The sequence below is a fragment of the Oryctolagus cuniculus genome, chromosome 6 (assembly GCF_051225735.1).
Source record: "Oryctolagus cuniculus isolate XC-2025 breed Fujian yellow rabbit chromosome 6, ASM5122573v1, whole genome shotgun sequence".
Classification (NCBI taxonomy): domain Eukaryota; kingdom Metazoa; phylum Chordata; class Mammalia; order Lagomorpha; family Leporidae; genus Oryctolagus; species Oryctolagus cuniculus.
The window spans coordinates 104,862,919-104,876,420 of NC_142872.1; the positions used below are offsets into that span (position 1 = coordinate 104,862,919).

Here is a 13,502-nt window from a genome sequence, read left to right on the forward strand (position 1 = left end):
TTGTAATTGTGAAATGTATGAAGTCTGTAACTGTAAAGCAGTATAGTTCTGCATACATTCTTATGGGCTTATTTTTAAGGGTACACATTAAAAACTTTCAGTGGGACCCCAAATCCCCTTAAGCTGGGAGGTAAAAATAGCATTTTAAGTGTTAAAATGATCATATGGATAGGATCAAGTGTTAAAGTGATCATGTAGGAGTAAGTGTTTGGTAATAATAATAAACAGAATTTTTTTTTTTATTTTATTTTTTTTGACAGGCAGGAGTGGACAGTGAGAGAGAGAGACAGAGAGAAAGGTCTTCCTTTGCCGTTGGTTCACCCTCCAATGGCCGCCGCGGCAGGCGCGCTGCAACCAGCGCACCACGCCGATCCGATGGCAGGAGCCAGGTACTTCTCCTGGTCTCCCATGGAGTGCAGGGCCCAAGCACTTGGGCCATCCTCCACTGCACTCCCTGGCCACAGCAGAGAGCTGGCCTGGAAGAGGGGCAACCGGGACAGAATCCGGTGCCCCGACTGGGACTAGAACCCGGTGTGCCGGCGCCGCAAGGCGGAGGATTAGCCTAGTGAGCCGCGGTGCCGGCCTATAAACAGAATTAAAAAGGAGAGAATGCTCCAATGTGGGAAGCAGTACACAGCAGACTCTTAGAATGTCCAGGTTAAGATTAAGTAGCACTCTGACCCCAGAATCAGCACCTTAGACATTCTGGTCTGGCTGAAAAGCCCAGGGGAGCATTTCAGGCATGGAAAGCTAGGATACTATGGCAAAAAAATGTTCTACATAAATGATCTCTGTGGGTGAGACCCCAATGGAAAGAATAGGCCACCAAAGATGTACTTTTCTCTGAAAGGATGAGAGAACTTCTACTTTGCTGATGGCTTTGCCAAGTTGTGGATCCAAAAGGCTTCCATAGCCTAGGCAGATCATGTCAAGAACCTCGGGTAATCACTGATGTCATACATTAGAGTGTTAATTGTTAATAACAAGAGTCACTGTGCATTAACTTCCCATGCAGGCCCACTGTCCCCAAAACGTTGTATTATGAGACTTAGTAGTAAAAAGTTTTCCCAAAGAATTATTTCCTTTTAGTGTATTAAGTGGAGGATATTCTTAAGTCTCATAAGTTATAGTTATGCTTAAGAGCTCATAAAAGATATATCATTCTTGGGTTCTTCTTTAAAAATAATTAAGCTTCTAAAACAAAAGAGGGGAGAAGGAAGGAAGAAAAAAAGTGAAATTAGCTTCAAGATGCAATAACTTTGAACAGCCTTTGGACTGTTGAGGAACAGCTTTGTTTTTGTTTTTGTTTTTGTTTTTTTTTTCTCTGTAGAGTTAATCCTCTGTATATAAAATTAAGAGAAAATAGATCATGGTAAAAAACAAGAGTGGGGGCGAGGCAAGAGTGCTGGTGCTGTGGCTTAGTGGGTGAAACCACTGCCTTCAGTGCTTGCATCCCAAACGGGCACTGGTTCAAGCGAGTCCTGGCTGCTCCATTTCTGATCCAGCTCTCTGTTACAACCTGGGAAAGCAGTATAAAGTTGGCCCAAGTCCTTTGGCCCCTGCACCCACCTGGGAGACCCAGAAGCAGCTCCTGGATTCTGGCTTTGGATCAGTGCAGCTCAGGCCGCTGCAGCCATCTGGAGAGTGAACCAGTCAATGAAAGACCTCTCTCCCTCTCTATGCCTCAGCCTCCCTGTAACTTTGCCTTTTAGATAAATTTTTTAAAAAAGAAAAAAAGAGGGAAGAGGAAAAAGGGGAAGAGTGGGTGGGAGAGCAAGTATGGTGGGAAAAATTACAGTGTTCCTAATGTTATATTTATGAAGTGCAAGCAAATAAATAAATAAATAAACCACTTAGGCATGGGCGGGTGTTTGACACAGTGGTTAGGCTGCCAGTTGGAAACCCCACAGGTGATATCAGAGTGCTTGGGTCTGAGTCCCAGTGAACTCTGGAGTTCAACTTTCTGCTAATGGGTACCCTGAGAATCACTAGGTGGTGGCTCAAGTAATTGGGTCCCTGGCACCCACCTGGAAGATGTGAATTGAATTCTGGGTTCCTTGCTTCAGCCTGGTCTAGCCCTAGATATTATGAGTATTCGGGGACTGAACCAGGACATGGGAGATCTCTCTATTGGTCTAATTAATTTTTCTCTCTGTCTCTCTAGCTTTCAAATTAAAAAAAAAAAAAAAGTGTTAGTCAACTCCCTTTTTGGAATAAACAGTGATTAACCAAAAGGAAAAAAATACTTGACTCAAAGCTCCATGAATGAGGCAGTTCAGTGAGTGTTATAGGAGGGTCTATACAATTCTACATGACTGTTAACCATAAGGATGAAACTCCATATGGGTTGGGAAAAGTAGGAAGGACCAGGAAGGTGTTAACAGCCCACATTGAGGATGTCGCTGTAATACATAACTAGATGCAGCACATTAACTAGATGGTAATGAGGCTGTGGAAGATCATGAAGGAGGCAAGTTCGCAAAAATGCAAACTGGCGGCCGGCGCCGCGGCTCACTAGGCTAATCCTCCACCTAGCGGCGCTGGCACACCGGGTTCTAGTCCCAGTCGGGGCACCGGATTCTGTCCCGGTTGCCCCTCTTCCAGGCCAGCTCTCTGCTGTGGCCCGGGAGTGCAGTGGAGGATGGCCCAAGTGCTTGGGCCCTGCACCCCATGGGAGACCAGGAGAAGTACCTGGCTCCTGCCATCAGATCAGCGCGGTGTGCCGGCCGCAGTGCGCCAGCCGTGGCAGCCATTGGAGGGTGAACCAACAGCAAAAGGAAGACCTTTCTCTCTGTCTCTCTCTCTCACTATCCACTCTGCCTGTCAAAAAAAAAAAAAAAAAAAAAAATGCAAACTGGCAACTGTTTTAGGACTTTGGCCTGCTAAAATAGTTTTTTGTTTGTTTGTTTCTTTTTGTATATGAACAAAGATACTAGGCTTTTCTAAACAAGGTCTGGCACATGTAAAATTTCTAATAAAAAACTAGAATGTAACATAGAAAATAGTGTTCCTAGTCTTGTGTATTTTTGAAATCATGATTCCATGCTGATTCTCCATTATAAGGTATTAAAGGTCATGTATGCACTGAATGTGGGAGAACAGATTGCTACAATATTACAAATGCTGTTTAGGGAGGGAGAATGTCACTGTATTCTCAGGACTGTATCTATGAACTGTATTGAACCTATAAAAAACTAAAAAAAAAATCCTATAATGCTTCATTCAGTGAATATGACAGTATTAATACATAGCTCATTTATTATCAATAGAGAAATGTTATCAAAAGTATTTGTAATGATGGTATGAAAATATTTTATATACAGATATTGTCAAAATTAAATATACACATTCCATTAGTTAAAAGTCAGCATATATTATTCTCTTAAAAACGTACTTTCCAAACTCATTAGACAAAACTCATTTAGACAAATTTTATTATACAGAAATGCCAAAAGTAACTCAATACTAACGTTTAGTATCCTTGGATGAGGTGAATTTCTATTTTTGTTTGAAGTCATCCTTTATTTTCATTTTAAAATATCTGGTATTGAAAATACTTGTACATCCATGTTTGATTACATCTCTTGTTATGTCTCTGAAGTGTCTTGGACTTCTTGATGCTGCTGCTTCTTAAAGGTATATGGCTGTCTTATTCTCATGAACACTATCCATGTATCACTGTTTACCCTGGAACACCTCCAGCACGAAGATGACTGTATCCACTCTTAATACACTGATGCACAGCATAAAGTTACTTTGAGAATAAAACAATGTTAATTTTGAATCCTTATAACTTTTATACACTTCATAATTTTGATGTCTTCTCCTGAAAAATTTAACAGCTTAAAAAAGTATTATTGCAACTGATACCTTATATAGATTGTCTTATAAAATCAGCACAGAAATAATATGATTGAAATATGTCAGCATGCATATGAAATACTTTGACTAAAACGTTCATTCAGTTTTTATTGCTATGTCCATCTTCTAGTCATGTTATATGAATTTCTCAATTGCTGTAATCCATTTTTTGCCAGGATGCAATGCATTCAGTAACTTCTAGGAGGCACATTGCCCTCCCCAAAATTGCATAAGTAGATAGATTCTTGGAGGATGCAACTACAGTTTATATGTTTCTATATTGCCACTCCATGCTTTTCAGTTTTCTTTAATGCCCCTCAAAATTTTATTCCAACAAGTTTTTATCTTTTGTAGTAGTTTCTTTAGGAAACACCGGCCATTCTTTTTCTGATCCTTTAAAGGTTTCTTTTCTTCCTAGAGAAATATATTTTAAAAGTTTTCATTTCACATTTTTATAAAAATACATGTTTTAAAATATGCAGTCTTTAATTTCCATCATGTTATGGTATACTGAAATCTTGATGTGATGAAAAAAGGATAACTTTGCATGACATTTTAAAAAATCTTGCATGATTTTTAATTTGAAGTATTAACATATAGGAAATTCAAGGTGGGTATGATTTAAGATATAGGATTCATCCAAAAGCTAAATCAGCTGGCTGCCTTTTTCACATTCCAACCATGGATATAATACATATTTAAATTTTCATAAGAAAGATATTTGTAGAATACTCAATTGAGTTTTTTAAATATGGGAAACTGCATTTTTAGTTGAAGGAATAATTAACATAAAATATTCAGATTGTGTTTACAAAGGTGATTAATATGGATATAGCTGCTTGAGTTTATATCTTATAATCCACCCTAATAATTTGATCTTCACGAGAGGATGATACATGTGTGCTTCATAAGCTAATTGTTAGCACCTGATGGGAATCTTGAAAAGGGCTAACTATACAGCCTATAGAATGTGGGAAAACAGTTACCTTACATGGAATAGACATAGAAGAGACTAGCTCTGCATAGACTTATATTCCTCTGAGCCAGCTGACCTCAATAAGTGGGATTATGGGGCTGGTGCTGTGGCGTAGTAGGTTAAGCCTACGCCTGCAGCATCAGCATCCCATACGGGCACCGGTTTGAGTCTTGGCTGTTCCTCTTCTGACCCAGCTCCCTGCTAATGGCCTGGGAAAGCAGTGAAATATGCCCAAGTGCATATATGCCCAAGTACATAGGCCCTTGCACCCATGTGGAAGACCTAGAAGAAGCTCCTGGCTCCTGGCTTCAGATTGGCCCAGCTCCAGCTGTTGAAGCCATTTGAGGAATGCACCAGTGAATGAAAGACCTCTCTCTCTGTCTCTCCCTCTCTCTGAAACTCTACCATTCAAATAATTTTTTTTTTCAAAAAAAAGGGATTAGTACAAGCTGAAGTAATTCATTTAGATAATAGTTATTGACTGTTTTCTAGGTAAGACATCTTTACATATGTCATTGCATTTTATCTACTGATAACCCTATGAACTTGATTTCATCTCATTTTACAGCTGAAGGGAACTGAATTGCAAAGAGAATAAGAAGTTGCCAAGCTCACAAGTCAATTAACCGCAATGAGTGGGTCTTCAGGCTCATCTGTTTTATTTTCATTTAGGCACAGATTCAGATCTTTCGTTTATACTTGTAATTTACTAACATTAGCACATACCTTTTAAACAATACACTTCACAAGATTAAACAACAGATTTCAAGGGTAAATATGAAGGGATATTTTACATCCTTTCTAATAAGGGTTCTAGAGTTTAAAAAAATAAAAGTTGAAATTTACTTGACTCAATAGATTTAAATAAAATTGGCCCTCTGGACCCATTGTTTCCATATCCATGGTTTCAGTCAACCACAGATAAAAAATATTCAAGAGAAAATTGCATCAGTACTGAACATGTACAGAATTTTTTAATTATTACTATTCCTTATTTACATAATGCTTGCATTATAGTAGGTAGTATAAATAACCTAAAGATGATTTAAAGTCTATGGGAGGATTGCATAGACTATAGGAAAATATCATGCCATTTTAAATAAGGGAATTGAACATCTGTGAATTTTGGTCCCCTAGAAAACCCTGAAACCAATTGTCCCATGAATGCCAATGGACAGAACTGCCTAGAGATAGAAAAATGCCATGACTTCCTCAGAGACCAAAAATGAGTATTTGTTAAAAAGACAAAAATAAAAGAAATTTTATTTTACCTCTGTAGTCTTGGAAACATAGTTGTTACTGCCCTTGTCTAAACTTTCCGAATTCTCACTCAAAAACCTTTGGTGAATTTACATTTCCTTAAGCTCATGTATTTGTTTCATTTGTTTCAAGTCTTCCATTGTACCTGGAATACCTGAGATTTCCTAAGTAGTAGGATGTGCAGATTCACCCTGCTTCTCTAAAAGGATGAAATAAATGTCCATGCTTCTATCTATTGACCAAATAACATGATAATAACAGAAATGGAAAGAAACTGATCCATCACATGAAAAAGGGATACTCCTTTTCCATGTCCCACTCTAGTTAACACTCATGTCATTATTACGTTTAATCACATTCTCTTAAATATTCTACCTTTTATACTCATAAATATTTCCACTTTGGTGCATAGTATTCTATACTAATAACAAAAAGTAGATGTATAAATATATATAAAATAGGATATTAAAAATATATATTTTACAATTTATACTAATAATAGGCATAATATAGGTCCTCATTGTCTATTTTTATTTCCAAATTAACAGATTTTTTCCTGCCATGTACTTTTTTCTAGTTTATTTTCTCCCATATATATTGTTCATGTCTTTCCCTATTATCTGTTGATATTTTAGTGTTATTATTTCATAAAATATAATGCTTTGCTAGTTCCCCTAGCTGTTTCTGTTTTAAAATTGTGAGATTTAAAAAATGTATTTTAAAGGAATTCAGTTTTTAAGAGGAGTAGCCCATCTCCTTACTGATGGATGTTTTCAAAACCAATCAGAAAAAGACTTCATTCAGAAACATCGTGGAATTCAGTTGTGTAGAAAGCTGATGAACATAAAGGAAACTATGTAATTGCTTTCACTAACTTTTTGCTAATTGGGCTTTACCCAGGGAAGGTAGTGTTCTTTCTTTAACCTGAAAAATAGTCATATTTACGATAGTGAATATTAATTATTAATTATTGTTCCTCATTGATTATAATTGCTAATTTTCACATTACTTTAACTCATCTAATCTATTTGAAATGTACTTTAAATTAATTATTGTTAGATAGCAGAATAATAATATAATATAATAATAATATTTCATTTAGATATAAACTATCAGTAAAAATACACGAAACAAAAGAGATCAATTTGAATACCCTGGAACCATAATTTTTCAGGTATGCCTATTATTGTTAATTACTGTAAAGAATAGAAGGGTATATTGACATAAGCAAAATTTGAATCAACAGGAAAATAAACTTAATATTAAATTGAAAATCATGGCCATTTGTTTTATTGAGCTTTATTCCCCAGAAGCAAAATGAAATAAATAACAACAAAAATCTTATAGCATGTCTAACTAATTAAGGAAATTCAGTGTAGCTATCCTTAATATATTACCTTTTTATTTCAACAAGTAGGTGAATGCTATCAAGTTAGATAATGTTGTAATATAGTTTCAAGATTTAAATGATGTATTTCCCTTTATAATTAGTTGATTTTGGAATATGGTGATCTATGCAAAGCTCAGCACATGAGGGAAGGACTTCAAACATAGAGCATATCTATGTCTTTTTACCCCTTCTTAAGCCAAAACATGATACCATTTGTGTTTTCTGCACTCTTCAGGTGAGCTCAGACTGAGGCTTATACTCAGCATACTATTCCCAACAGTTACTGCTACTTGGTTGGATGTATAAGCAACATGAAATTATCTGTTATTCCTGCATTAGACAACACTTTGAAATTATTTTAAGTCGGAATTAAGGGCCTTTAGACTAAACTATGAACCCTTTAGGAATCTTGAGCTGGACCTTGAGTGATGCATTGAATAGCATATATCAGATTTATAGGAAAGAAAAGTATAAACTCTTTTCAGGGACCCAGCAAAAGTCAAGGCACAAAATTAGAAAAAAGCTTGCAAATCCAAGACATCAAGAGCTGACTAAGTTCCATTAAATAGATAAAGCAATGATAAAAAAAAATTGTCCAAGTTATATAGTCTCGATTGTCATCACTATCAGAATGGTTCAAAGATAACCTTACCACTTTACTTTCTATGGGAAATTAGTACCAGTGAAACAAAACCGGAAAAGAAATCATAAAAATGTTTTCAAAAAATGTTTTAAACCTTAAGAAACCTTTGATTTTGAAAGCAGGTGGCAAAAATCCTAAAGAAGAAAATAATAACAGCATTAGCCATTAAACATTAAAAACCTTTTAATTCTAAGCACTTAACGTGAATTATTACATTTAATCTTCTCAAATCCTGTAATGTAGATGTTGTGTTTTCTCTGTTTTGCTGATGAGGAAACTGAGACCTGGACTCCAAATAATGTCCTCTAAACTTTGTTTTTAGTTCAAAATTGCTAGTAGAAAAGTAGGAAAAAATAGCCCTTTATGTATCAAAATCAGTGAAGAAAAAGGTAAAAATTATGAGACGTATATCTCTAGCTTTATCATACAAAGATTTTTTTTTAATTTTTATTTAATGAATATAGATTTCCAAAGTACAGCTTATGGACTGCATTGGCTCCCCCCACCCCACCAATGACTTCCCTCCCACCCGCAACCCTCCCCTTTCCTGCTCTCTCTCCCCTTCCATTCATATCAAGATTCATTTTCAATTTTCTATATATACAGAAGATCAGTTTAGTATGCATTAAGTAAAGATTTCAACAGTTTGCACCCACATAGAAACACAAAGTGAAATATACTGTTTGAGTACTCGTTATAGAATTAAATCTCAATGTACAGCACATTAAGGACAGAGATCCTACATGAGGAGTAAGTGCACAGTGACTCCTGTTGTTGACTTTACAAATTGACACTCCTGTTTATGGCATCAGTAATCTCCCTATGCTCCAGTCATGAGTTGCCAAGGCTATGGCAGCCTTTTGAGTTCTCCGACTCTTATCTTTTTTAGACGAGGTCATAGTCAAAATGGAGGTTCTCTCCTCCCTTCAGAGAAAGGTACCTCCTTCTTTGAAGACCTGTTCTTTCCACTGGGATCTCACTCACAGAGATCTTTCATTTAGGGTTTTTTTTTTTTTTTTTTTTTTCCAGAGTGTCTTGGCTTTCCATGCCTGAAATACTCTCATGGGCTTTTCAGCTGGATCCGAATGCTTTAGGGCTGATTCTGAGGCCAGAGTGCTGTTTAGGACATCTGCCATTCTATGAGTCTGCTGTGTATCTCGCTTCCCATGTTGGATCACTCTCCCCTTTATTTATTCTATCGGTTAGTATTAGCAGGTACTAGACTTGTTTATGTGCTCCCTTTGACTCTTAGTCCTTTCATTATGATCAATTGTGAACTGAAATTGATCACTTGGACTAGTGAGATGGTATTGGTACATGCCACCTTGATGGGATTGAATTGGAATCCCCTGGTATGTTTCTAACTCTACCAAGTCAGCTTGAGCATGTCCCAAATTGTACATCTCTTCCCTCTCTAATTCCCACTCTTATGTTTAACAGGGATCACATTTCAGTTAAATTTCAACACTTAAGAATAACTGTGATCATACAAAGATTTTTGTTAAATACATTCAATTTCCTGTTTTATTACATAGGAGTTCTTATAAATGTTATACATACATGTATTAAAACTATTAATAAATTTTTGGGGTTGGCGTTGTGGCAAATCAGGTAAAGCTGCCACCTGCTACACCAGCATCCCATATGGATGCCATTGTGTGTCCTGGCTGGTCTACTTCCAGTCTAGTTCTCTGCTGATGGCCTGCAAAAAGCAGCAGAAGATGGCTCAAGTGTCTGGGCCCCTGCACCCATGTGGGAGACCTGGGTGAAGCTCCTAGCTCCTGGCTCCTGGCTTTGGCCTGGCACAGCCCCGGCTATTGTGGCCACCTGGAAAGTGAACCATCAGATGGAAGATCTCTCTCTCCTTTCTCTCTCTCAAACTCTTTTAAATAAATAAATACATCTTTAAAAAAAACCTATTAATAAGTTTTAGGATTAGAAAGTGATCATCCCACACCAAATTTATCGCCTTTACATTCTTGGAAGTAATTATGGCAATAAACTATTTGTTTTTTACCTAACGTTGGATAGGTGAATTCATCCTAGTACCTTGGATAAGTATTTTCCAAGTTGCGACTCTCTTTTTCTAGACTTGAGTAAGTGTGTCTCAACTTTAAAAGACAATAAGTACTTAAAATTCTATGTTAATGAATATGATCATCAGATAATGACAGAATCCTATCCAGTGTTGTGGCTTAGCAGGTTAAGCCAAGGCCAGCAGCACCAGTATCCCATTGGGTGCTGCCAGTTTGAGTCCCATTTTCTGCCTTTCAAATAAATAAAATCTTTTCAAAAAAAAAAAAAGAAATAATACTAGCAAAAAGTGGTTTATGTTTTTATTCAAAGTAAACATTCCTTATCTTACCTTACCAGTGCAGTTCACCAGTGTTAATGTGCCCTTCGATACTCTTTCTAAGTGGTTTTGGAAATCCTCATTGATACTCATATCATGAAACTGATCCAACTTGCGAGCAGCACGTTCTAGAAAATCAGCTTCCTATTATAAGAAAAATTTACAAGGTCTGTGGTTCAAATAAAATATTGAGAAATGATAATCTTTCTTAAGAAGCCTAAAGCCAGAGCTGTATTACTAAGTAGTGCCCCACCTCCACCCCAGCTTTCTATTCCAGTTAACCACGTGACTGACAAGCAAGACTGAAACTGTGTAGTTCCTAGTTGACGGAATGAAGTGATTAGAACTTGGTTTAATGATTATCTCACTCTTAAAGCCTCTTTTCTTTATTATATAAATGTGACCTTATCATTTATGGATTAACATGTGAGTATTAGAAGATTATTCACTTTTAAACAGGATAACCAAAGAAGAAGGCTTTTGGAAGTAATAATGATGAAAGGTATATGTGGTTTTTCTTATTGCATTTGAAATCAATGAACTATGAATAAATGAGTGGTACTAAGAAAAATAAAGGGTCATTGTCATCAAAAGCATAAGCTTTTCAGGCACTTAAAATAAGAAGTAAAATAATATGGTTGTGCTATGGGATACCAGGAGATTAACTCAGCTATTGTTGAGTTTCAAGGAACATATCAAATAGTGCCGTTTTTTCAGTAGAAATGATACAAACTTTTGGAGGTATTGTAATAATGTACTGATTAGACGTAGAAGTCGCTTAAAATAAGTAAATATTTTGGCTGGTGCTGTAGCATGGTGAGTAAAGTTGCCGACTGTGGTGCTGGCATCCTACGTGGGTGCAGGTTCAAGTTCCGGCTGCTCCACTTCTGATGATCCAGCTGCCTGCTAATGTGCCTGGGAAAGCAGAAAAAGGTGCCCCAAAGACTTGGACTCCTGCACCCATGTGGGAGACCTAGAAGAAACTCCAGGCTCCTGGCTTCTAGCTCCTGGCTTCAGATTGGCCTAGCTATTGCCATTGTAGCCATTTGGGGAATGGACCAGAGGATGGGAGATCTCTCTCTCTCTCTCTCTCTCTCCAACTCTCCCTTTCAAATAAATAAATCTCTTTTAAAAAATTAAAAAAGAAATAAGCATTGGAAGAAAAAAATTTCAAAGTGACTACAACTAAATTATACCCATGACTCACATTTGCAGATACGCAAGCAATCATCTTAATAAGTCTTCTCCTACATAAGAAATTTGTAAATAAGAGGTGTGTGTCATTGAATTAAGCAGTTCTAGTGTTTTCAAGGTGAAAAACACAATGATAAAGCATAAAAATTATCTAATAAGGATAGGGATATTTGTAAAATGAAAGTATTAAAGAAGACTACCCATAGTGAAATTTAGTAGATCAATGAGAATTATCTTGTAAGAACCAAAAGATTTTTTATATAAATAATTATCTAACAGAGGCAAAAACAGAGGTTTCTATAAAATCAAGCTTGAATGACAAAATCCAAATAATTATTATTACCTTATTATCATCACATGAATGTTTTTTAAAAAAGTTAGATTCATTATTCAGGCAATTGCTACCAATTTCTATCATTTTGTCCTGTAATAAATAATATAAAATAATATGGTTAAAACTGAGGACTTTTCTAATTATAAAAATAGCAATCTTATAATATCTGGTGTTCATATGTGTATTTCAAGGTAGATAACTTTTCTGCTGATTACCATAAAGAATGGTTTTCTAATTTTGAAGAATAAATGAGTATATGTATATATAATCCCTCACAAAATGAGAGCACATCCCAGACTCCATGATTTAATCCCAGACTTCACTAAGAGAATCTGGCTTATATAAAATGATAAAAGTACCAGTTTTAAATGTTATAGCTACTATGTAGGCAAAGTACTATAAACATTTAAATCCTGAAATTGAGATATATGTATTCCATCCAATGTCCTGCCATCATCAAACAAGGAAGATGATTTTCCTTAGAAAGTAACATTGAGAGTTAAGGAATGCAACCTTCACAATGAGAGTTAAAGTTAAGATTTATTCTATGACATCTTTAACATCATTTTTATTTTCATGGAAAATGGAACTAAAAGGTACATTTAATTTGGCACAAAAATATTTAAATCCATGCATAAGCATGGCCTTCAAAAAGTTGTTTTGTCTCATTTTGCCTGGTATGAGTGAGGTAGAAATTTACTGAATACAGTGAGACTGAATGTAAGGATATTGTAAACATAGGAGTAGAAGGAAAGACTACTGCATGCTCATTTTTCATTTCTCAGTAATATAGTATTTGAAAGTGGGCTTTGCTGAAGCATTTAGGTGACAAATAGGAAAAACTTCCTAAGGATTCAGATTATGCACACTGTTAGACTAGCTCTGTCCAGCAAACTAGCAATTCCAAGCTATCAAAGCTTCTAGAAGGACACTGGGAAAACTTAGTTTATATGTTGTAACCAAAGGAACAGGATAAAAAGTGGAGCAATGGCAGGATTTAGTCATGAGCTTCTAATCTTCATTTGCCTCTCAGAAAAGTATGTATTACTCATCGCCAGTGAAAAATGTAAATGACCTCTAGGGTTGTTCTCACCTTAAAATACTGTCTTTTTTTTACCTGCAGGAAGTAGTGTCTGAAAACATAATCATTCATTTAACCATTCAATACTTACTAAGGGCCAATGTGCAACGTCCTCTGCCAAACCCTATGTAGAAACAAAGATGAGAAAACACAGTCCTGGTTTCTTGTGTCATTTGCTATAAATGATGGGCACAGCATCCCTTGGGCACATTATATTACTTCTTATCTTTGAAAAAGCATGTCTTTGGAAACAAACTTTGTAGTACTAACCATCTGAATCATACTGCAAACATTTCAAGTTCAAGTTAGATCAATGTATAGTGTTTGCTATTTGATTTTCTGATCTTTTCTATGGGATGCTAAGGTAGGTTACAGTATTATTCAGTCAATATTCAGAACTGCCACCCAAT

At 36.2% G+C, this 13,502-nt stretch overlaps 1 protein-coding gene across 8 annotated transcripts in view; it reads right to left on the bottom strand.

Moving 5' to 3' along the window:
* Positions 1-3,240: 3,240 nt before the first annotated feature.
* The window catches only part of IL7 (interleukin 7), a 39,638-nt gene continuing 29,376 nt past the window's right edge, over positions 3,241-13,502 (bottom strand). For 2 of the 8 annotated variants that reach the window (XM_008255688.5, XM_089335452.1), the window contains 3 exons: positions 12,021-12,101; positions 10,496-10,627; positions 3,241-4,275 (listed from right to left, as the gene is read on the bottom strand). In XM_008255688.5, coding sequence (XP_008253910.1) covers positions 4,159-4,275; positions 10,496-10,627; positions 12,021-12,101 — 330 coding nt within the window. In that variant the 3' untranslated portion in view covers positions 3,241-4,158. Of the gene's footprint in view, positions 4,276-10,495; positions 10,628-12,020; positions 12,102-13,183; positions 13,217-13,502 lie in introns of all 8 variants that reach the window. The other 6 variants (XM_070075255.2, XM_008255687.5, XM_070075256.2 and 3 more) reach the window with 6 other exon arrangements.